The 23,438-nt window shown below is 46.1% G+C and overlaps 1 protein-coding gene across 1 annotated transcript in view; it reads right to left on the reverse strand.

Moving 5' to 3' along the window:
* SEC63 (SEC63 homolog, protein translocation regulator) overlaps positions 1–22,712 on the reverse strand; it is a 49,840-nt gene extending 27,128 nt beyond the window's left edge. The window contains exons 1-6 of the mRNA XM_068160482.1: positions 22,426–22,712; positions 10,632–10,731; positions 9,603–9,717; positions 5,686–5,798; positions 3,365–3,426; positions 518–576 (exon numbers count right to left, since the gene is read on the reverse strand). Of these exons, the coding sequence (XP_068016583.1) occupies positions 518–576; positions 3,365–3,426; positions 5,686–5,798; positions 9,603–9,717; positions 10,632–10,731; positions 22,426–22,549 (573 nt within the window). The 5' untranslated portion in view covers positions 22,550–22,712. The remainder of the gene's footprint in view (positions 1–517; positions 577–3,364; positions 3,427–5,685; positions 5,799–9,602; positions 9,718–10,631; positions 10,732–22,425) is intronic.
* Between the last annotated feature and the right edge of the window lie 726 nt (positions 22,713–23,438).

Genomic DNA, 23,438 nt, shown 5'->3' on the forward strand with positions numbered 1-23,438 from the left:
AGCATCACAGGCAAACCAAATGGAGCTACAGAAATCCAGCAAACAGTTCTATGTTTCCCTGCAACAGAAAGCAGAGGTGGCAGAGGTGACCACAGCACAACCTTGCTATCACTGCAATGAGATCCTTCAAAGCATACTAACACTTTGCTCTCAACACCTTTGACTCCTGAAATGTTTCAAACATGCATTTGAAACAGGCTTGTATTAATTACTTGTTCTACTTAATCATGCACATCATGCACCTTTTAAGCACAAACATTTTGGACAAGGTCTTGACTATGAGGGTCATGGAACAGGCTGCCCAGAGAGGTAGTGGAGGCCCCATCCCTGGAGTCATTCAAGGTCAGGACTGACGAGGGTCTGAGCAACCTGATCTAGTTAAAGGTGTCCCTGCTTGCTGCAGGAGGTTGGACTAGATGACCTTCAAAGGTCCTTTCAAACCCAATGCATTCTGTGCTTTTAAAGGTGAACACTTGAAAGAGCCTTTTCAAAGGCTGAGCTAAGTAACTTGACTCACCAAAATTGAGTTTTTCTGATCCACAATCCAAGCTGGCAGAGCTATACCAAAGCTTGTAGCTGTAAGGATGAAAGGAAAGACATTTGCTTTAAATGAATTGTTTGACAGTTTTTCATTTTTTTTCCAAAATAAAAGAATTACCAAAAAACAACCCCAAACCTAAACCACCAACCCACACAAAACTCTTCATGCTTAGCCCTCCAATCAGCAAAATTCTAACACACTGAGCAAAAATCAAAGGAAATCAGAAATTCACTCTACTGCACAAGGAAACAGCAAGATTTCAATGCAGCATCTGAAATACCAAAGACTTCAGCTTCATGCAGTGAAATAGATAAGCAGGATTTATTAAGGTATGGCATTCAACAAGTCCAAGTGCTGCACTTTGGCCACGGCAACCCCATGCAGAGCTACAGGCTGGGGTTGGAGTGGCTGAGAGCTGCCAAACAGAGAGGGACCTGGGGGTGCTGATTGACAGCTGCCTAAACATGAGCCAGCAATGTGCCCAGGTGGCCAAGAAGGCCAACAGCATCCTGGCCTGCATTAGGAATAGTGAGGCCAGCAGGAGCAGGGAAGTCATTGTGCCCCTGTACTCTGCACTGGTTAGGCCACACCTTGAGTCCTGTGTCCAGTTCTGGGCTCCTCAGTTTAAGAAGGACATTGAGACACTTGAAGGTGTCCAGAGAAGGGCAACAAGGCTGGGGAGAGGCCTTGAGCACAGCCCTGTGAGGAGAGGCTGAGGGAGCTGGGGTTGTTTAGTCTGGAGAAGAGGAGGCTCAGGGGTGACCTCATTGCTCTCTACAACTACCTGAAAGGTGGTTGTAGCCAGGAAGGGGTTGGCCTCTTCTCCCAGGCAACCAGCACCAGAACAAGAGGACACAGTCTCAAGCTGCACCAGGGGACGTTTAGACTCGAGGTGAGGAGAAAGTTCTTCATAGAGAGAGTCATTTGTCATTGGAATGTGCTGCCCAGGGAGGTGGTGGAGTCACCGTCTCTGGAGGTGTTCAAGAGGGGATTGGATGTGGCACTTGGTGCCATGGTCTAGTCATGAGGTCTGTGGTGAGAGGTTGGACTCGATCTTTGAGGTCTCTTCCAACCTTAGTGATACTGTGATAATGCATAGTAGAAATGTTTTCACTGATGGAAGGATTTCTGAGCTTTGCAGAGTTTTCAGCAGTTTAAAATACATAGAGTGTGGTGAGTACATGAACTACAAGACAGCTGAGTAAAAAGTTGTATTAGTTTGTCACTTTAGGGGAAGTGTTCTAAGCTGTCAATTGTAAAAACAGAATCCTCTGCCAGCTCTTTTTTTGGTGTGATTGGTAATAAAGGATCAGTTCCAAGTGCAGAAGAGACATGGTTCTCCACACAAGGAGCAGAGAACAGCATCACATAGCTTGTCCTCAGACACTTTAGTGGCAATAAAGTGAACATCACAAACACTTCTTATTCCAACACCAACTTCTAGGAAATCAAGAAAAGAAGGGCAGGGGGAAGACTCTGCAAATCTCTAGGGGCTGCTTAACAACAAAACTCCATTACCAAGCCACCAAACAAACCATGCTTTCCTCAGCACTAGCAGATACCACTGAGGACTACTGCCTTAAATAAGGACAGGTTATATATAAGCTTAAATAAGGACAGGACCCCCTATATACTCAGATGCTATTCTGATACTGTCCCCAACAGACTGTGACAGCCATCAGTTCAGTCAGCTGTTATGCACAAGCCTGGTTGCCTGCTTAACTCTACTGGTAGTAGTAGCTCTGCCTCCTTCTGTAGGCAGAAAATGCCTTTGCCAGCCTATGACTTAGTTGGGACAGCTGGGGGTTTTTTGAAGGAAGAGGGAAGATTGTTTCTTTGAAACACTGGTTCAAGAGCTGAGGGTCTTTTTCCCTTTGAAACTTCATTTCCTACACTGGATGGCTATAATTCAAAAGAAGAATTTCCCTCATGTCATCCTGTAACTTCACAATTACATTACAAACTCCATTTATCACTTCAAAGCCTTAACTCATTCCATGTAGCTACGCAGCCCAACTTCTTCCCACAAACTGCAGGGCATCAACAAGCAGAGATCTGTGAAGGCCTGACCTAACAAGAGAGCAGATGACTGCTTGCAATCAGTATCAGAAGCAGCCTGAAACACACAACATTCTTCCTCAAAGCTAGTCAGCTTAAACAGTGGTCACAAAGATGTTTTAGGAGTGAGTCATCAATTGCAAATAGAAGGGGGGAAGGCAGGAAATCTATTTAGTTTCAGTCTTAAATTGTTTTAGTTTGGATCATCTATTGTAGAACTGTAACACATGATCATCAGGATTATTTTCAGGTAGCTACCTGCCCAGGAACAATCAACCAGCATAGGAATCATCACCAGGACTCTTCAGGATGAAGATGGCAGAGAGCTACCCTCAGACAGTACTGTTGCCAGCAAGTGGAAGGCAGCTATGTATACAGCATTTAGTTAAAAGCTAACATAGCCTCACCTACCTCCCTTTAAAGTGTGTTTATTGCATCATGGCCAGTTCTTCATTTGTTAATGTCCATTTACAGTACCTGATCAAGGAAATGTTTGACACTGGCATGTTCCTGGTAAGCATTATTCCATTTGTCACTCATACCTCCTTTTAATATTGGCAAGTCTCTCCAGATACTTACTGATACTCTTTCCTGCCTTTCACCACCACCCCAGAGCCAGTTTCACAATCAAGTTCATTTGATGGGTAGCTTCAAATCATAGGAAAAAGATATTCTGCACATAACTGAGATCTGAGTGCTTCAGCAACAATCAGATACCACACAGCTCAGGGCACAGAAATGACTTCTGTCTTTCACAGTTGTTACCTTGTGGTCCATCTGGATTACCAAACTCTTCCCAGTTCTTTCGTGATTCTTCATCAGTTAAGCTAGTTTCAAGAAGAGAAATACAGTCAGTTAAGACAGAAACAAATTCCTCAGTCATTAACATACAGCAGCTTTCAAACGTGGCAACACTTAAGGCTGGCCTTCAGAGATGGCTTGGCAAGCTAAACAGCTTCTGCTATTGTTTGTATGGAATCTGATATAAAACAGTGGTGCTGCACTGCTCCATGAGACACAGGCAGATTCTTTCAGCACCCTGACAGCAAAAGAAATCAGGCACAGAAGGCAGGAGATGGAACAACCACATCTCCCTTTCCTGAGGGTGGCTGGGCACCCATAAGCAAAGAGCACTTTTCAATGCCAGGTTCCAGGGCAGCAAATTTTGAAAGACAAAACAAAATGCACAAGAGGAGCTGATAGAGAAGTAGTTGTCCACAGGAGCTTTTCATTCTCTCAGTGCTGAGTTTCAGCATGTGTGTATTTGGCTGGGTTGTGTTTTTTCTCCCCCTTGGAACTCCCCAGTTTCATATTTAAGAAGAGAGAATTAAATTAAGACACCACCTCCTAAACCTTACAGTTTCTATGCCTGCTCTGGAATGACAATTTCTTGGCAATAATGTAACACCTCAAACAGTTTCCCTGTTACTAGAAGGCAGAGCACTGCTTCAGGAAAAAGAACAGCAGGCACTCGCTTGTTCACTACGTGGAAGACTTTAGTCTCATGGAAGAATCCCAGCAAACGAGTCAGACATCTCCTGATTGCCTCTAAGTCTCACATTTGCTAACAAGCAGACTCATTCAGTGGGCAGCTTCTTTTCCAAGCCAGTCATTTTCATCAAGATATGCCTCTGCCACAGCTCTTGCACTATCAAACTATCACCCAGCTTTTGAGTGCTGGCTTGCAAAGCAAAGTGAGATGTTTCAGGAGCTCACAAAGCAGTGCCAGAGTGGTATTGCAATACCTGCTGAAGAGACTTTCATGGGAACACAGATGTGGCTGAGCAGAAAGCATCATTTCCAAACTGCTCAAGAGAGCCTGCTGTTGGTTCTTCTCACCTCACCCCAACAGGTGAGGTTCTTCTCACCTCACATTCTCACCCCAAACAGGACTCTTGCAGTAGGAGGGGAATTTTCAACCCACCACAACTCACAAGGTCAAACACATTGACAACTGACTTCAAAGCACAACACCAACTGGAGCAAAAATAGAAATGGACAGATGCAGACTGGATGTGAGGAAGAAGTTCTTCCCCATGAGGGTGGTGAGACACTCAAACAGGTTGCCCAGGAAGGTGGTGGAAGCTTCCTCCCCAGAGATTTTTAGGGCCAGGCTGGATGCAGCTCTGAGCAACCTGCTGTAGTGGTGAGACACTGGAACAGGTTGCCCAGGGAGGCTGTGGTCTTTATGGTGACTTCCAACACAAACCATTCTCTGGCCAGCCTGATCTAGTGTGGGGTGTCCCTGCCCATGGCAGGGGGGTTGGAACTGGATGATCCTTGAGGTTCCCTCCAACCCAAACCATTCTATGAATCATTTAGAGTAGGAAAGAACAAAAGCAGCTGTATCAAGATTCCATGTATGTATGGCATTGCAAAATCCAAACTCCCACCTTGATTGTGGAAAAACTCAATGAAAAAAGGATTTCCTTCATACAGAATTCTAATATTAAGCACCACCTCTCAGATTAAAAAAAAAAAGGCAGTTCTGAACAGAGGTCAAAAAAAACACTCTGGAGAAAAAGGGGGAAAAAACTACACAGGTAGCATGAAACAGTCACTGAGTGAAAAGGCAGGCAACAAATGAAAGGGGACATGGGGAAGCTGAGAGAAAACAGAGTCAGAATGAAACATCTGTGTCACTAGATGGGAGGAGGCTTCAAATCCTCTCTGGAAAGGAACAGCCTCTTTATTTCTGAAGCAGTGCTTCAGAATTGCTGTGACAGGGCTGGCTGGTTAAAAACCGCACCACTCATTTTGTTCTGTGTCATCTTTAAGACTTAATATGCATCATACTCTGGGAACCCTTTTCTTAGCTGACATGGAAGCTTAGTACAAAGACCTAACACCTTACAGCACCCTGACAGTTGCTAAACAATTAAATTCTCCTTCCTGACTTGTACAGAACAAATATGCACTGAGCTGAGACATGTTGTGACTTTCATTACCTATGCAAAAACATTTTTCCCCCGGCTGCTTAGCTCATCCCTGCTACTGCCTGAAAGGTTTCCCTCCCCATTAAAAAAAACCCTCAAGTTCCCACTTTTTTAAAGGGAAAAAAAAAAACCCCAACCCCAGAAACTTACGCTGCATAGGCCTTGGCAATCCTCATGAACATAACTTCATCTCCACCTTTATCTGGATGGTATTTTAACGACAGCGCCCGGTACTGCTTCTTGATTTCTGATATACTTGCTCCCTTCCAAAAGGAAAAGGTTGGAGTTCATTAGCAAGTCATTTCAATCAAACCCTTTCTTCCAGATCTCTATTCTAAAGCACCTTGGGCAGTATGCCTCTGAACCATCCAATGCACTACAGATTTGTTCTGCAAGGGCCTGGAGCACAGCCCTGTGAGGAGAGGCTGAGGGAGCTGGGGTTGTTTAGCCTGGAGAAGAGGAGGCTCAGGGGAGACCACATTGGCATCTACAACTACCTGAAAGGAGGTTGTAGCCAGGTGGGGGTTGGTCTCTTCTCCCAGGTAACCAGCACTAGAACAAGAGGACACAGTCTCAAGCTGTGCCAGGGGAAGTTTAGGCTGGAGGTGAGGAGAAAGTTCTTCCCAGAAAGAGAGATTGGCCATTGGAATGTGCTGCCCAGGGAGGTGGTGGAGTCACCCTCCCTGGAGGTATTCAAAAAAGGACTGGACATGGCACTTGAAGCCATGGTTTAGTCAGTCATGAGGTGTTGGGTGATAGGTTGGACTTGATGATCTCTGAGGTCTTTTCCAACCTTATTGGTTCTATGAGATGGTGAAAGCACAGAAGGACTGCATGGACACATGGTTATATTCTGTTCCTTGTAACGTTTTTGTAACCATTACATTTTCAAATCAAGTCAGAAGTCACAGTCTAACACAATAAAAAGACATTCAGATGACTGGGTATTGACTTTTTTTTCCTAGACTACCTTGTTCATGCCATTCATCCTTCCTGTCTGTGTGACAAATCTGTTCCTAAACATATTCATGACTACAAGGAATTCTCGCCTGCAATGTTCTATTTAAGCAAGAGTTCATAGATCAAGACTGCTGGCTCACCTGCAGCTTGTAGGCAGAAATAAATCTGTCACTCACCAGGAACAGTGGATTGCCCTGCCACTTAAGAATGCCTTTGACTAGACTCATCCTACCCATCAATTATTCCCAACTCCTTGAACAAAGGGAATGCATTACCTGTATCTGAGAGACTGATTTTTGTTCTACTACAGCACATTGTTAAATAACTCAGCACAGTCCCCAGTGCATTCATTGTCAGATTGTACTGTGAACTTCACTAGCCAGGAAAACCCACACAGCTTTACAGTAAGTGCAGGTAAAGGTTTTTTTTCTAATAAGCTACCTGCTAACTTTCAGAGAACCATTACCACAGGACCTTTCCAACATTTTGGGGTAAAGGAGTCATGCATGCTGACCCTAGCTGCAGAGTAAACAGAACTTACTGAAAGATGCTCACAGCATTACAGAATGGTTTGGGTTGGAAGGGACCTCCAAAAGGTCGTCCAGTCCAACCCCCCTGCAGTCAGCAGGGACATAGTATCATAGTATCAGTCAGGGTTGGAAGGGACCACAAGGATCATCTAGTTCCAACCCCCCTGCCATGGGCAGGGACACCCCACACTACATCAGCCTGGCCAGAGCCTCATCCAGCCTGGGCTTAAACACCTCCAGGGACACATCCTCCACTAGATCAGGTTGCTCAGAGCCTGACCTTCAATATCTTTAGGGATGGGGCCTCAACTACTTCCACTGTTGCAGTGTTCCACCACCCTCATGGTGCAGAACTTGTTCTTAACATACAATCTAAATGTGCTCTTCTCTAGTTTGAGACCATTGTCCCTCATCCTATCACTGCAGGCCTTTGGAAACAGTCCCCCTGCAGCCTTCTTGTGGCCTCTTCACACCCATCTCTTCATCCCCCTTGTAACATCTCTGGCTTTAATTCTGCTTGTCCTTAAGACAATGTGCTTTATCACTCCATCAGTTCTTGGGGCATTCTAGCATTGGTTTCCTTGCCTGGCTGAGTGTCTTCAGCCTGTGTACAAGTGTTCATTACTAAATACTAAGTTACAATTCACTACACACTTCTTTTTCTTCTCCCCCTCGGGGTTGTTACTTGCAGAAATTTGCCAAAGATGACAACAGCAAATCCTTGGATGACCTAATGCCTGGCCTGGTTTGTTTAACCGAAGCTAACCCAGATAAATGCACATTTCAGCTGCATGTGCCCAGCAGATACCATTCAATAACAACAATTTATCTCGTTCCTGTGCGTCAGCAATCACAGAGGAGCAGAGCAGAGTTTAAACAACACAACAAGAAGGGCTTGTTTTACCTGTCTAGCTAGAATCAGGCTAGGAACAGCAATGGTGCCTACCCTTATCCTGACAAGCCACATCACTAATGGCAAGAATTATAGCTGTTAATGTTCATATACACGTTAAGCTCTCCCACAGTAACAACATCCATTCAACCTTCTTCCATATTCTTGTGCTGAGCTGTGTCTACAGGGGACTTCCTTGGACTGGAGACTAAAACATGCCTCAGAGCAGGACTGAAAAGGTGACTGTACTGTTGTTCAAAAGGGGAGCTTTGTATCAGGAAATAATAACCACAGGGAGAGAATTTGCTTCAGGTATTGCAGTTAAGATGAAGACAAACTGTGACAAGACTAAGTAAGAGTTTAAGAGATATCCAGAAGGTCTGTTTGTCTCCTTGGGATATATAACTTTTTATAACCAGGCTTTCAATACAAATGAAGTACTGCATCTGTTTTCTAGATGAACCCCACAGCCTTTTTTTGTCCCCTGTTAATAACACTGGCTGGTTAATTACTTAGATTTTGCTGCCTGCATTCACAGATGCAAAGCAACCTGTCCTACATCAAAATGTGCACCACCAACACCCTTCAGTGAAACCTTTCCTCTACAAGAGAAATACAACAGCTGTGAATCAAATAAATTCCCATTCTTCATGCAGTTTCTTCAGCAGCATCCCTAAAAATGGCCACTGAGAAGACTTTGAAAGGGCAAATCAATAACTTGTTTGTCTGTACCAAGCAAGGGAAACAGCATCAGAGTAGGATTCAGAATAGATATTGAAAAACTCATCTCACTGTCTTAAGGAAGTCATTAGAATTGCAGCCTGCAAAGCCAATCAGATCCTGGGCTGCAGCAGGAGAAGTGTGGCCAGCAGGGCAAGGGAGGTGATCCTCCCCCTCTAGTCAGCCCTGGTGAGACCCCACCTGGAGTACTGCCTCCAGTTCTGGAGCCCCTATTACAAGAGGGATCTGGAGGTGCTGGAAGGTGTCCAGAGAAGGGCCAGGAGGATGAGCAGAGGGCTGGAGCTGCTCTGCTGTGAGGACAGACTGAAGGAGTTGGGGCTGTTCAGTCTGCAGAAGAGAAGGCTCTGAGGTGACCTAATTGTGGCCTTCCAGTATCTGAAGGGGGCTACAGGAAGGCTGGGGAGGGACTGCTCAGGATCTCAGGTAGTGATAGGACTAGGGGGAATGGAATGAAGCTGGGGGTGGGGAGATTCAGGTTGGAGGTGAGGAGGAAGTTCTTCCCCATGACAGTGGTGAAGCCCTGGAATGGGTTGTCCAGGGAGGTGGTTGAGGCCCCATCCCTGGAGGTGTTTAAGCCCAGGCTGGATGAGGCTCTGGGCAGCCTGATCTAGTGTGGGGTGTCCCTGCCCATGGCAGGGGGGTTGGAACTAGATGATCCTTGTGGTCCCTTCCAACCCTGAATGATTCTATGATACTATGAGAATTGTGAAGGAGTTAGACACTGAAGTTGTAAGCTAGTATAGGTATGAGCAAAGAATATCTAGCTACTGACTTTACAACAGGCAGCAGATGCCAAAGGTGAACAAAACCACTAAGCAACAAACACTCACCAAAAAGTTAACTTAGTGTGTTTCAAAACACCCCCCAAGTCTTAACACTTGTCATCTAGACATAAGAATCAACAGTTCTGGCAGGCCAGGGCAGTGAAAGGGGCTGGTACTCACAGGATCCAAATGTAAAACCTCATAGGGGTTGTATTCTTGATACTCTCGGTCCGTCTTGGAAACTTTGTAAGCAAGGAACAAAAACAATGCCCAGCCAGCAAGGAGGACTATTTTCCTGTTTGGAAGGGGAAAAAAAATAAAGTAAAAGGGGGAGAAAAAAACCATGTATTTGACATGCACAAATCCACTGGCTTTAGCATGACTCTAAAAATAAACACAAGAAGCCATTTGATCTCAGTCTTCAAGAAGCAATATTATAAGAGGAAGAGATATTAAAGCAGGTTTAAGGATTTCAGTTACAACACCCCTTCTGACACAGATGAAAACTGCTCCTGACATCTAAGTCATTTCTTTTCCACTTTGTTTAAAAGAAAAAACAAAGGCAACTCACTATCAACAAAGGCTCTTTCCAACCTTTACATCTCTCCCCTCAGCAGCTACATAATATTTCCTATTTTTGAAGGGGTGACTTTAACCTGATCCTGGACAAAGTCAGTGCTTTAAAAGGGAAAGGGGGAAAAAAAAAGCAGCTGCAACAGAGGCACAGCAGACAGCAAAATATTTTGAGGAGGAGAGCAATAAACAAATAAATGAAGGACATAAACCCATCAGCTTTGAATACACAAATTACTGCTGTTGTGCATTTGAATCTATATGCCTCCAGATTAAATATTTAAGCCAAAAGACATCCCAGCTCTGCTCATTTCAGGGGGGGGAAGGATTATTTTTTGGGGGGGAGCAAATAAATGCTTTGTTTACTTCTTCATTACTGCTGAGGTTCCCTGGTTTCGTGCAGCAGGTATTTCACAGAGGACAAACAGGATCCATCTTGCTAGCAAGCTCCACCAGGGAGGGATGATGAACTATTAATTATTCAAATAAAGCTGATTGCAAACGTTTCTTCTGTGACACAAAAGCTATCATTGTCTAACTAATTGCAGCTGCTTTGATTACACAATATACAGTTTTGGAGAGATCAAAATGGAGGAACTGCTTTAGTGGGATGCCATGCAACTGCAGTGCACTTACTTTACTGTAGGTATTATGTTTTGCTGGGGTTTTAGGAGTCTCAAACGATACCACAAGCATCTTCCATACACATTTCTGATGTTCTTTAATCGAATTTGCTCTGTGAAAAGAAAAGAGAGAGATTGTGATTAACCAACCTGACAAAAGCAGCACATGCTCATTTCACCCTGGGTTTAATACAGCAGGAGGTAGCACAAGGTCAGCTGGAGGACTAACAAAAGGTCCTCCAGTATTAGAGGTGGGGAGAAATTATTGTTCTCTGAGTAACACTGCACATCTCTTTGCTTTGATATGTTTAGTTTGGCACTGTCCACACCATCAAAAGCTAGAATGGAATGGAATGGAATGGAATGGAATGGAATGGAATGGAATGGAATGGAATGGAATGGAATGGAATGGAATGGAATGGAATGGAATGGAATAGAATGGAATAGAATGGAATAGAATGGAATAGAATGGAATAGAATGGAATAGAATGGAATAGAATGGAATAGAATGGAATAGAATGGAATAGAATGGAATAGAATGGAATAGAATGGAATAGAATGGAATAGAATGGAATAGAATGGAATAGAATGGAATAGACCTTCAAGACCATCGCATACAACCCACCATAAACACCCATAACCAAGAGGCTGGTCAGATTATTCTCTGCTACCTATTCTTAGGCTGGATGTTAGGAAGAAGTTCTTCCCAGCAAGAGAGATTGGCCATTGGAATGTGCTGCCCAGGGAGGTGGTGGAGTCACCACCCCTGGAGGTGTTTAGGAAGAGACTGGATGGGATGCTTGGTGCCATGGTTCAGTTGATCAGATGGTGTTGGATTGATAGGTTGGACTCGATCTCAAAGGTCTTTTCCAACCTGGTTAATACTATTCTAAAAGGAATCCTTTCTATTTTCTCCATGCCATATAGCAACCATCACTTATGGACCCAATCTTTGCCTGGCTCAGGGCCAGCAGGAGTAGGGAAGTGACTGTGCCTTTGTAATGGGCACCGGTGAGGCCACACCTTGAATCCTGGGGTTCAGTTTGGGGCCTCTCACTCCAAGGACACTGAGGTTCTAGAGCATGTCCAGAGAAGGGCAGAGAAGCTGGTGAAGGGTCTAGAGAACCAAGTCTCATGAGGAGAAGCTGAGGGAACTGGCATTGTTTAGTCTGTAGGAGGCTGAGGGGAAACCTCACTGTTTTCCACAGCTCCCTGCAAGGAAGTTGAAGCCAGGTGGGGGTTGGTCTCTTCTCCCTCATATCAGGTAATAGCATGAGAGGAAATGGCCCAAAATTGTGCCAGGGGAGATTTAGCCTGGAGAGTTGGGAAAACTTTATTGAAAAAGTGATAGGCATTGGAACAGTCTGCTCAGGGAGGTGCTGGAGCCACCATCCCTGGAGGCTGTCATGAAATGCATGGACATGGCTCTTCAGGACACGCTTTAATGGCCATGGTGGTGCTGGGTTAACAGCTGGCCTTGATGATCTTGGGTCTCTTCCAACTGAAACAATTCTATGTGCACCTTCAAATTTTATTTCTGCCATTTCATAACCAGCTCCAACAAGTCTCCCATTGCAGTATGTCAGCTACTGTGTGCAGGAAGAACCAACCCCCAAAAACCTAACCCACATGCAAAACAGTGTTCACATAGAACTGAAGAGTGCAGCTACAGCTACTTCCTCAATTCAAAACATGAGATGCTTTTTCCTCCTCTTTGCAACATCTGCTTTTCATAATTTGCTCTCATTTAGGTTTTTCCTGTTGAAGGAGGGGAAGGAAGAGTAAGATAATGGTTATTTGTAAGCCATGTAAGCTCAGTAATACAGGCCCTTGGCAAGAGAGCAGACACATTACCAGCAAACTATCCACCACAATTTCCTCCCATGTCTTTGCAGGGAGGAAACTGCATTTACATTGTGATCATCACCAGGACAAGGCAAGGAAGCTCTCCCTCTTATGAGTTTTTAGTGGTCTTTCAGAGCTGTATTTAAGACCAACTTAGTCTTGGTCAAAGTTTTTGATGCTAAGAAAAGGTATGGCAAAAAGCAAATAGCTGGCACAGCAATTCAGTAAGCACTGAAACTGTGCTAGAAAGTGGTTCCACTCCTGTTTAAGTAACTCATCTATCCACAGATTATGCAGTCTCACCTGCAACACCTCAAGTGAGCAGGTCACTAATCATCTTCCCTGCAAAAGGGTAAGACCACTTGGCCCTTTTCAGATGAAATAAGAAAGGATTAAGAGAAAAGTTCTTCCTGCCTCAGTGCATTTGGATACTGCAGCTGAACCAAGTGACTAAATCTGCCAGTTTCAAAAGTGTGTGAATTATCTAAATGAAGTGTATTAACAGCTTTGATCCAAAGCACATGTCCATCACATCCTACACAGGCTTAAATCTCAACTTTGCACTTTGAGCAAGGTGATGCCCTCATACCCTGTAGTTATGGTACATGGAACCATTTTTCTCTGGCTAGTATCTCAAAGGTGATTATGGAAGTCAACCCCTGTTTAGTTATCCTGAAGACACTGGGAGGTGGAACGTGGTGCTTGGTGACCTAAATGAATTTCTAAGCAAGCATGCAACTCAGGTTAAACCTCTGGAACTTCAATTTGCAGTCACCAAACTACCAGGGGCCAGGGAAACACAACCATAAATACCAATATTGTGAGCAGAGAAGGACATTTTCAACTCTGGTTGATTTGGCAGAGAGTAGGAACACAGATGACACCCAGCCACTCATGAACTAGTAAAAGCAGAGAAATATTAAAGCTGGCAGAGACAAGGTGCTGGGACCACAAAAAGTACAGTGGTTTATTCTGGGCTACTTCAACCTATGTAGTGTATCCTCCCCAAAACAGCATGACATGAGACAGCTTGATGGGGTTCCTTGAGAAAAATCAGTAGTCCCATCACCCCCAGAGAAGGAGAAAGCAAGGTAGCAGAGGGACAATTCACTCCCTTGCATCTGATCCAACTCTTGCTGGGCTTCAAAGTAAGCTTCCAAACTTGTCTCTCAGTTTCGTGCAACACAAAACCACAGAAGGATTTCGCAGCTCTTCTGCTGGGCAAAGGCTGTCCACAGCCTTGAAACAGGTACTAAGCCATGAAGCTTTCCACACAAAAAGAACATGACTGGTATTTGGTTAAGCAACTGCCCACTGAGTTTGGCTTGTGTAAGGCTTTGGAAAGCACTGTGAAGGAAAAATTCAGGAGACAATAAACCCAGGGTTAAAGTGCAACACTAACTCCCTGCCAGCAGAATGCAAATGAAGCTGGCATCCTCTCTCTGCAATTTAGTTTTCCCCCCCCTCCTCTTTTAGGACAAAAAATGTGGGAGATCTCCAGTGATTCAGAATTGGATCCAGCACAACTAGCAGTGAGCTAATTGTTACTGAAAATGAAACCACAATTGTTAATGCAAAACTGAAGAGACACAACCAGCAGAGAGAACTGGCATTGCAAATCACATCCAAATACATACATACATACAAATAGCTGATGGCATTAAAAACCTGACAGATTAAGTTCTGGCGACTAAAAAGCTCTGTCACAGAAACAAGGGAGAAAATGTTCTGTGGGTTTTAAACAGTCACTGGCCAGCTATGGAAAAAAGAGACACTGATGAACAATCAGACATCACAAACCTCACAGAAGACAAAGGTGCTTAAGTTTCATAGAATACCAGGTTGGAAGGGATCTCAAGGATCACCTAGTCCAACCTTTCAGGGTAAGAACATAGTTTAGATGAGGTAGCCCAGCACCCTGTCAAGCTGGGCCTTGAAGCTAAGATAAGCTCATTGCAAATACAGTCAATAAATTCAGTTGTGCAGTGCTGAAGCAAGATGAAGCCAACTGCTCAGCTCAGCCACACTGACCCAGCTCAGCCACCTGATCCATCTTCCATCACAGCCCCATGGCCATTTCTGCAGCACAACCAAGGGGCTGTTTGTAGCTGTCCTACCTGACCACGCTGCTTGCAGAAATACCCAAGACATGAGAAGGGATTAGCAGGGCTCTTGGAGAAACAGAAGGGGGCTAAGAGAATGCTGTTTACTTAATCCTGTAAAACTAAGCCTAACAGGATGTGAGTCCTTCTACTGTTTTGGCTTGGATGTTTTTAACAAGCTGTTGTACCTTGACTTCAAACATGTGTGCCACCCTGTGACACAATGCCCCAGCTCTCAAACCTGCCTTTGTCCAGCCTCACAACTATCAGATGAGCCTCTTACCCCACCTGCACTCTCTCTGCAAGAACAGCTAATACCTTTCACCTTACCATGCCAAAAAGCTTCCAGAAGGCCCTTGGAGGAAGGCACCATGGAGAAAAGAAAACCAGGTGTGCAAGGTGAGCTAAAGAGCTGGCCTGAGGTCAAATAAAACACAACCCTGGGAGAGAACAGGGCTGGAAACAAAGTGGTTTAGAACTATCAGAGACCTGGGAGTTTGGAACTGGCTTCAGCTTTCCATTAACAGCTGTAGGAGGAAAAAGGGGGAAGGAGAGAGAAAGAAAGAGGGAGGAAGAAGGGGGAAAGAAGGAGAGAAAGAAAGAGGGAGGAAGAAGGGGGAAAGAAGGAGAGAAAGAAAGAGGGAGGAAGAAGGGGGAAAGAAGGAGAGAAAGAAAGAGGGAGGAAGAAGGGGGAAAGAAGGAGAGAAAGAAAGAGGGAGGAAGAAGGGGGAAAGAAGGAGAGAAAGAAAGAGGGAGGAAGAAGGGGGAAAGAAGGAGAGAAAGAAAGAGGGAGGAAGAAGGGGGAAAGAAGGAGAGAAAGAAAGAGGGAGGAAGAAGGGGGAAGAGAAAAGGAAAAATAGGAGAAAAGGAGGGTGGGGGGGAAGAAAAAAAAGGTGCTGTCAGAAAAATTAAGCCTTTTGGATAAGGCAAACAGCACACACCTAAATCAGTTGAGTCCTTAGCAATGACACCCTGGAATAGCTATGCTGCAGAGGGGGACCTCTTCTGACAAATACTGATTCAAGACATGATGCTAAGAAGCCATCACTTTTATTTCATTACTCTTGGGTTTTTTTTTTTTGGTAATACATGCATCTGAACAGCTCTGGATCAAATCTAATCACAGCTGATTAAACCATCCCAAAGCAAAAAGCACCTCATTAATTTCTTTCCCAGCCCGGGATGCCAACGGTCTCAGATTTGATTAACAGCCCCAAAAAGGAAACAGGGCACTAAAAAGAGGAATGATTGTTTATAGTTATCTGCCTGGAACATAAAGACAGAATCAAATCCTCCCCAAATTGAGGCTGAATTATTCAAATTATTCAGAGCTATCCTGAGGCACTTCCTCTGCCACATGTCATCATTAACACACGTTGGCTCGTGGAATTCAGAACCAGGCAGCTCCTCGGGAGAGCGGAGAGGTGCAGACAGCAGAAAGCCCCTGGAAACACAGCACTGAGTGAGAAATCTACAGTCCTGCTGTATGCAGGGAAAACAGGCTTCCTGCTTATTTACAGACAACCTATGTGATTGTATCAAAGAAAATACTTCCTAGGAAGAAGCTAGTTGCAAGGGGAGGTGGGGGGGAGAAACAAAATACGGGCTGGCAGAGCCAGAATACCAGATAATTACTGCACTTAAAAAGCAGCAAGGTGTTCCTAATGAACAAGCTGTGGTAAATCAAGTCCTTTTTTTGCTTTGCCTTCCTCTCCCAAGGAGCTTCCTTTTCACACAAGTGGATTTGTCACAGAACTGGCAATATCCTGCAGACCCTGAGCACACAGGGATAAATACATTACAGGCTGCTCAGGGTAAAGCTCTGCAGTGAAACAAGGATTGTTGCTTCCTTTGGGGTTTAGTTCTGGAATCCTTCCTCTGTCAGGGAAGAGGTTCTGAGTCTGAAAAGCAGGTAAGAGTCCTCAGTTTCTTCCAGCTCCAGATCATGGCTCCTCATTAAAGTCCAAGGGCACTTTAGGCACTCACTGTCCTTTGGTATGGCATTACAGGGAGCCAAGCATGGGGGAAATGCTTGAACTCAAGTCAAAATGACTTCTCCTCTGATGGGTAAAACTCTGAACAATAGTGAATCTCTCCTGCAGCTTTTAACATAGGTATTAGAAAGCCTTGAAAAGCAAAGGTGTAATGCATCCATGGGCTTTTGAAAGCATGCAGGGAGGCTGCAGAGAGACTTTCCATAAGGGTGTCCAGCTATAGGACGAGGGGGAATGGGTTGAAGCTGAGGAACAGTTGGGTTAGACTGGATCTTAGGAAGAATTTCTTCAGTACAAGAATGGTAAGACTCTGGAAGAGGTTGCCCAGGGAGACTGTGAATGCCTCTGCCCTGGGGGGTGTTTAGGGCCAGGTTGGATGAGTGTAGTTGAGAGGTCTCCCTGCCCACGGTGGGGAGGTTAGAGCAGATGATCTCTAAGGTCCCTTCCAACCGAAGCCATTCTATGATGATCTAAAGCATACAGAAGTTTAAAAAGATCAGACAGTTTTTAGAGCAACCAAAAACTAATAGCCCCCTAATTTCCAGAATAAATGGCAGCAGGTTTTCCATCATTATACCTCAAACAGCAGGAAAGAACAGAAGTATGTCCTAGTCTCCTATGTCCTTTCTGCTTTCAGGCTACTCAGAAAAGCAAAGGCAGCAGGTCTAAAGCACAGCTCCAGTGGACTCTGTTAGAAAAAGAAATACAAGGAGGTCCATCTGAAATATTCCACCCACCAGATGTGGACAATTCACCCAAAGGAGAATGCTGCTTGGCTTCCAGGGAAAAGGATTTCTTTTAGCAAGGAACACAAAGTGCCGGAGTTCTGCAGCCTAGGAAATGCCAAAATCACTTTACAGACAGACTTCCACAAAACTTATTCGCAGTATGTCTCATCTCTCCACCTTGCCTTGGAAACTAGTACCTGTGAAATGCATCAAGAGATGCAAGCCACACACAGAGGCTGCAAGCCTTGAGGAGAGATGATGACCCAAGAGTGCCACAGCTCCAGGCATTAAACCTGCCCTGGTAAAACTGAGGGTAATGAGCTCAGCTGAAACCCTGTTCTGGAGGCTTTTTTGTTCTTTCCAGCAGCTTTGTCATGCATTATAGATATGCAGTGCCCCAAAACAGGGCAATTTACTTAACCTAGACCTGAACTAACTCAAAAGATTGGATGAAATCACAAACTTTCACAGATATATGTGCTTAATGACAAAGAGCATCACAATCTACAGCCACTTGTTTCAGCACACCTCTGCAATTGGCTCTCTCAATTCAGCAGCACAGGTAGAAGTCAAAAAGTACACCTAGTTCAGCAAACACCAGCATTGTGCAACCACTGCTGTGTTACCCAACCACAGCCACTCTGCTCCTGCTCTTCATTTCCTTTCTAGATGCTGATGTTTAATCCACGCAAGCCTACAGTAGAACTGGTTCACAGCAAGGTCAACAACACAAAGATACTTCAGTGGGCACTTATCTATCCCTAACTGCTGAGGAAAACACCAAAGAACATCTTCAACTCTCACAGTTAGCTTTTTGAAAAGCAACTTCAAAGTTCTCATTTAAGACAACAATTATTAGCTAAGACATTAATCTATGCCAGAATAACATTTTAGCAGCCATACTTCTTGTCCCAAATCATGAACAGTCATAGAATGGTTTGGGTTAGAAGGGACCTCCAAAGGTCATCGAGTCCAATCCACCCTGCAGTCAGCAAGGACATCCTCCACTAGATCAGGCTGCTCAGAGCCTTCTGCAGCCTGACCTTGAAGATCTCCAGGGATGGAGCCTCAGCCACCTCCCTGGGCAACCTGTTGCAGTGTCATTGTGCAGAACTTGCTCCTGGCATCCAATCTAAATCTGCTCTTCTCTCATTTCAAACCATTGCCCCTCATCCCATCACTGCAGGCCTTTGCAAACAGTCCCTCTGCAGCCTGCTTATAGGCCCCCTTCCCTACAGCTAATTTATAATGAACTTACATAAACATTTACCCAAAACACAAACAACCCACAAAAAGTATGAACTGTTGTGGGTTTTCTCTTCCCCCCCCCCCCCCCAATAAAACACAAGTTTTAAAGCCACAAGTGAAGGATAAACAACGAGGTAATTTCTTGCATAGAATCAATAAGGTTGGAAAAGACCTCATTGATCACCAAGTCCAACCTAATACCTAACACCATCAGTTTCCTTGCCCCACAGACTCATTCTGCACCATCCCAGACACCCACAAAGTGAATCCTAGCTACAAACTAATAAACCATTCAAAGCAACGTGCACAAAAACGCACCCAAAATCAGTTTCAGCTCAAATGAACTTCTTCCACTCCCTCACACAGCTCAGGTGCTCCACCTGGCACAGGGGAGGAGGAGAAATAAAGACTTTCTCTGTTAGAGCGCTGCCACCTCAAAGCAGTTATGAAACTGCAGCCCAAGACAAAGCTGAACAATTAACCTTTTGCAAAAGCATTATTAGCTCTCCGAGGAACACCGAGGGGATAAAGTCACCAGGCCAAATCCGTTCCACAAAGTCAATTACCTGTTTGTTTGCTTTATCAAGGCTGAGGCTCACAGGGCGACTACCACAGCACAGCACAGCCCTCCCAAATATAAACACATCGATCCCCGCTGCAGGCTGCAGCAACCTTCCTAGGGACTCTCTCTGAGGGCCTGGAGAAATCAGGCTGGTTTAGAAAGAACTAAGAGCAAACACTTCATGGCTTGCCAAAAAAACAACCCCAAACAACCCCATCCTGCTAGAAATCTGGCACAAGCCAACACCTTCTGTGTTTTCTCATAGCACAGCAGTACAGATGCAGACTTACTTTGCAATCTGCACTATGGCAAAACCAAATGCTGGTTTTCTTTTTCATTAGTATTACTTACTCCATGGGCATTTACTACAGAACAAACCCTGCAATGTTACAGGCCACCAGCAACTCCCAAATTGCTGGTGCAAACCCCCACTTGAATGCTTTGCACTCTCCATTTCTCTCGCTCCACAGCATCAAGAACCAGCAACTCCTGGCACTGCATGGGGAACAGTGGGCACCAAAAGCTTGACCTCCCCACTAGAAGCATTTCACTCTTGCTTCAGACCCTGCTCTTACACCACAGTGGGCTGAAGCTCACCCTCCAACCCAGCTTTTACCAAAAAAGGAATCTGCACTGTCTTTTGGGTGCTCTGGTTCACACTGCAAAAGGGTCTTGAGATGAGAAGGGCAGGTATGTGATGTGCATCAGAGCCTCACGCCAATTCAGTCTTCTCCCTCCCAGCAGGCTGAAGCAGCTAGCTAGTCCACCAGCAAGCAAGGGGTCTTGGCAGAGCTGATCCAGTTTGGCCCTGGTTGGAGAATCTGCTCCAAATTTGTATCAGAACAAACATCTCTTATCAAAGTCTAGATATCCCTGCTTATTACAGGAATCAGAGGCTAGCAGTGCTGGCAAGTTTCTCTTCTGAAGACACAGATGTTCTCTTAACTTCCCAAACTACACACACATGTGTTCTGTTTTGGCTGGTTGTTTTCAGTGAACAAAAGCCATGGCTAAACAGCTGGTGCTTTGCATCATCACAAGGCATTCATTTCTTGCTGAAATCCAGTTCAAATGCTGGCTCAGGTACAGCTGTACACATAGGAAGTTGTGTGAAGACTACTAGGAGGACTTTGCTGGAAAGGAGAGGCATGACAGCCAGACATACAGGAGTGCTCCATTAGCCTTGGATGCAATCTGTACAACACCAACTCCTCATTCAAAAGCAGCCTGCAGACAGAACTCAAGCAGGAGACTGTAGGCAGGCTATTAAACTGCATGCTAAGAATCAGGAGCACAGTCACATTTTGAAACCCATTAAGACAATTACGAGGCAGAAATCTTTCTTTCATTTCCATTCACTGCCGTGCCTGGCAACTTTCACTTAGTTGACTCATTTTTGTACCAACAGTGTAATAAGATTTACCTTCTGTTTTGGAAAGTATGGTTTGACACAGCTCTGTAAGAGCCCAGCTCTTAACTGCAGAATTGATGTGCAGCAGGCCTGCCACACACTAGACCACGCTGACTAAAAGAATTGAGTAATGTTTAAAGGCAGGTCTGTTTGGAATATGACTGCCTGGATTGTACCCAAAGTGAAGTTTTTCACTTTCTGCCAGTCTGTAAAGCTATCTGAAGATCAAATACCAGGCAACTACAGCGTTTCCAAGTTCAACAGCCTTTCTGCAGCCTTTTCTGCCTCTGTCGGCCCCTCGAAACTGAAGTTCACAGCACTGAGTGTCACCACAGGCTGTACCAGCACCTCAGTGAAGTCACAACAGTTTTCCTAAGGGGCAGCTTTGAACTATGGAGGAAGCAAAACATTTATGAGAAAGATTCTCCCACCCTTCCCAGGAACAAAAATATAAACAAAAATCTTCAGTTTTGGGAAAAGGTCACAGAAGTTCTCTCCTCTCTCTCTCTCTGATCCCCTGCTCCTTAAAAACAACACCAAGATTACAAAACGTCTTCACCAGCAACAACGCCTCCCTTTTGCAACACTCAAGGCAGAGAAACATTTCTTTCCAACAGCAAGAACTAAACTCTTCAGCCACACAACAGGTAGTATCTGGAGGGCAGAGATCAGCCCTCTGCAAAGATTCCCTAGCCAGTGCCCCAACAGAAACCACAGGCATGCCTGTCAGCAACCAAGACAATAAACTGTGATGACTGAGCATCAAATCGGCATTTATTCAATCTTTTTCTCCTCACTCCTTACTAAAAGCTATAGGAGTAAGATTTCACTGCGGAATATTTGTTTCACATCTATAAATTAGGTTAAACAGAACCGTGCAAGCCATTTAAAAACGGCATAAGAAAACACTAAATCACCAGCAGAAAGTGAGGGGGGAAAAGATGCTGTGAACAGAAGGGATTCGTCTCAGATTGCCAAGCACAAGTGCTCCAAAAGGTCAGCAGCGGAAATCAGCATCAAGCATCCCTCTTCTACTGCCCATTTAACACCCTGCCCTTAAACACAATTCCTACACCTTTCCCCATCTGAAAGCTGCCGTTGAAAACGCATTCCTGTGCAACCTACACGGCAAAATGCCTCCTCCTTCCAAGAACAGAAGGGATGCAGGAAAGACAAAGAGGGAAATGACTGTGGGAAGGAAATTTAGAAGTGTTCAGAGAAACTTTCGGAGGTTTTCTGGGGGGCCACAAAACACACTCCCAAAGGGTGGAAGAGAAATTTTCGGACCTTAAACAATGACTTGCAGCGGTGAAAATTAAAGCCCCATTTCCACACTCGCTGTGACCGTACAGCTTGAAAGAAATGATAATCCGGAGCCTGATAACTTTTCCTCTTTGGCCTCAACTCTACAGCTTATTCTTTTCCCAGGGTGAAAATTCAGGTCATCCGCCCTGAAACATCCCGGGAAGACAAGCGTGGAGGGGGGAAAAAACAAGCACCCAAACAAAAACCCACCGCAACGGAAGAGAGCCAAAACAAAGCCCGAGACCCCAGCGCAGCAATGACTCTGCAGGAGCGGCGGCGCGGAGCACGGCGTGCTTTCGGGGAGGCGGGCTCCGCGGCTCCCGCTTGCCGTCTGCCCCCGGGTACCGCTAAATGGCTGACAGCCTCTCGAACACCAGCCGTCTGTACCCTAGAAAGGGCAGCCCCCGAGGTCGCGCCCCGCCGCGCCCCCCGCAGCGCCGGCCGGGTTGCTCCAGGCGGGGCGGAACGGAACGGCCCCGCTTCGGGCCCGCTCCCGCACGGCCGGGTCCGGCCGCGTTCTACCGCCGTGCCGGGGCGGCAGACGGGGTGTAGAGGGAGAAGGAACGCGGGGAGGCGGCAGGCGCAGGCCTGGCCCGGGGCAGGGGCGCTCACCGGCGTGCTGGTCCCGTGGCCACAGGTAGTAGGTGGCGGGGATGACGATGAGCCCCACGAAGCTGGTGAGGAAGTAGAAGAACGTGTTGCCGCTGTCGTCGTACTGGAACTGCTGCCCCGCCATGGCCGCTCAGCGCCGCGCCGCCCGCCTAACCCTCGCCGCTGGCGTCCCCCCCGCCGGCGGCCCGGTCTTGCCGTCCCGGCTTTGCGCGGGGCCGAGCCAGCCGCTCCGGGATCCCGCGAGAACGAGCGCTCCCGCCCCCTCCCGGGGAGCCGCCGCGGAAGGAGACGTGTCACTGTGCAGCCACCATAGACATGGTGACGTCACGGCCGCGCGCGGCCCCGCCCCCGCGCGCGGATTGGCTTGCCCAAAGCCCCTCCCTCAGCTTCCGGCGCCTCGTCCGGGGCGGGGCGGGGCTGGCCGGTGCCGGGGCGGGGCTGGCCGGTGCCGGGGCGGGACTGGCCGGTGCCGGGGCGGGACTGGCCGGTGCCGGGGCGGGACTGGCCGGTGCCGGGGCGGGACTGGCCGGTGCCGGGGCGGGACTGGCCGGTGCCGGGGCTCTGCTGTCCGCGGTGCGGAGAAAGAGAAGGCTGATTATTGACATCAGCCTTGAATGGGCTTTGAAACCAAGGCGGCGAGGACGAAGGTCCCTCAGAACAAAGTCCCTAAACTAACCTGGGTAGGAACGCGGGTGTGTTGATAAACGATAGAGCCAGATGTAACCTTTGCGTCCCTTAAGCTGATTATCGTAGGATCGCAGAATCGTTTTAGTAGGAAAAGACATTTAAGATTGTTAAGTCCGACTGTTATCTAGCTTTGTCAAGTCTGGTGCTAAACCCTGCACCTCAGCACCGCACCTCTGTCTTTCTTACGGGTCCAGGGATGGAGACTGAACCACCTGTCTGGGGAACCTGTTTCAGTGTTTGAGAATCCTTTCAGTCAAGAATTTCCATCTGATATCCAGGTTAAACCTCTCCTGGGCCATCTTGAGGCCATTCCTCAATATACTGTG

This window comes from Melanerpes formicivorus, unplaced genomic scaffold (genome assembly GCF_026170545.1).
Source record: "Melanerpes formicivorus ecotype bairdi unplaced genomic scaffold, bMelFor1.0.p_v2 SCAF_50, whole genome shotgun sequence".
Taxonomy (NCBI): domain Eukaryota; kingdom Metazoa; phylum Chordata; class Aves; order Piciformes; family Picidae; genus Melanerpes; species Melanerpes formicivorus.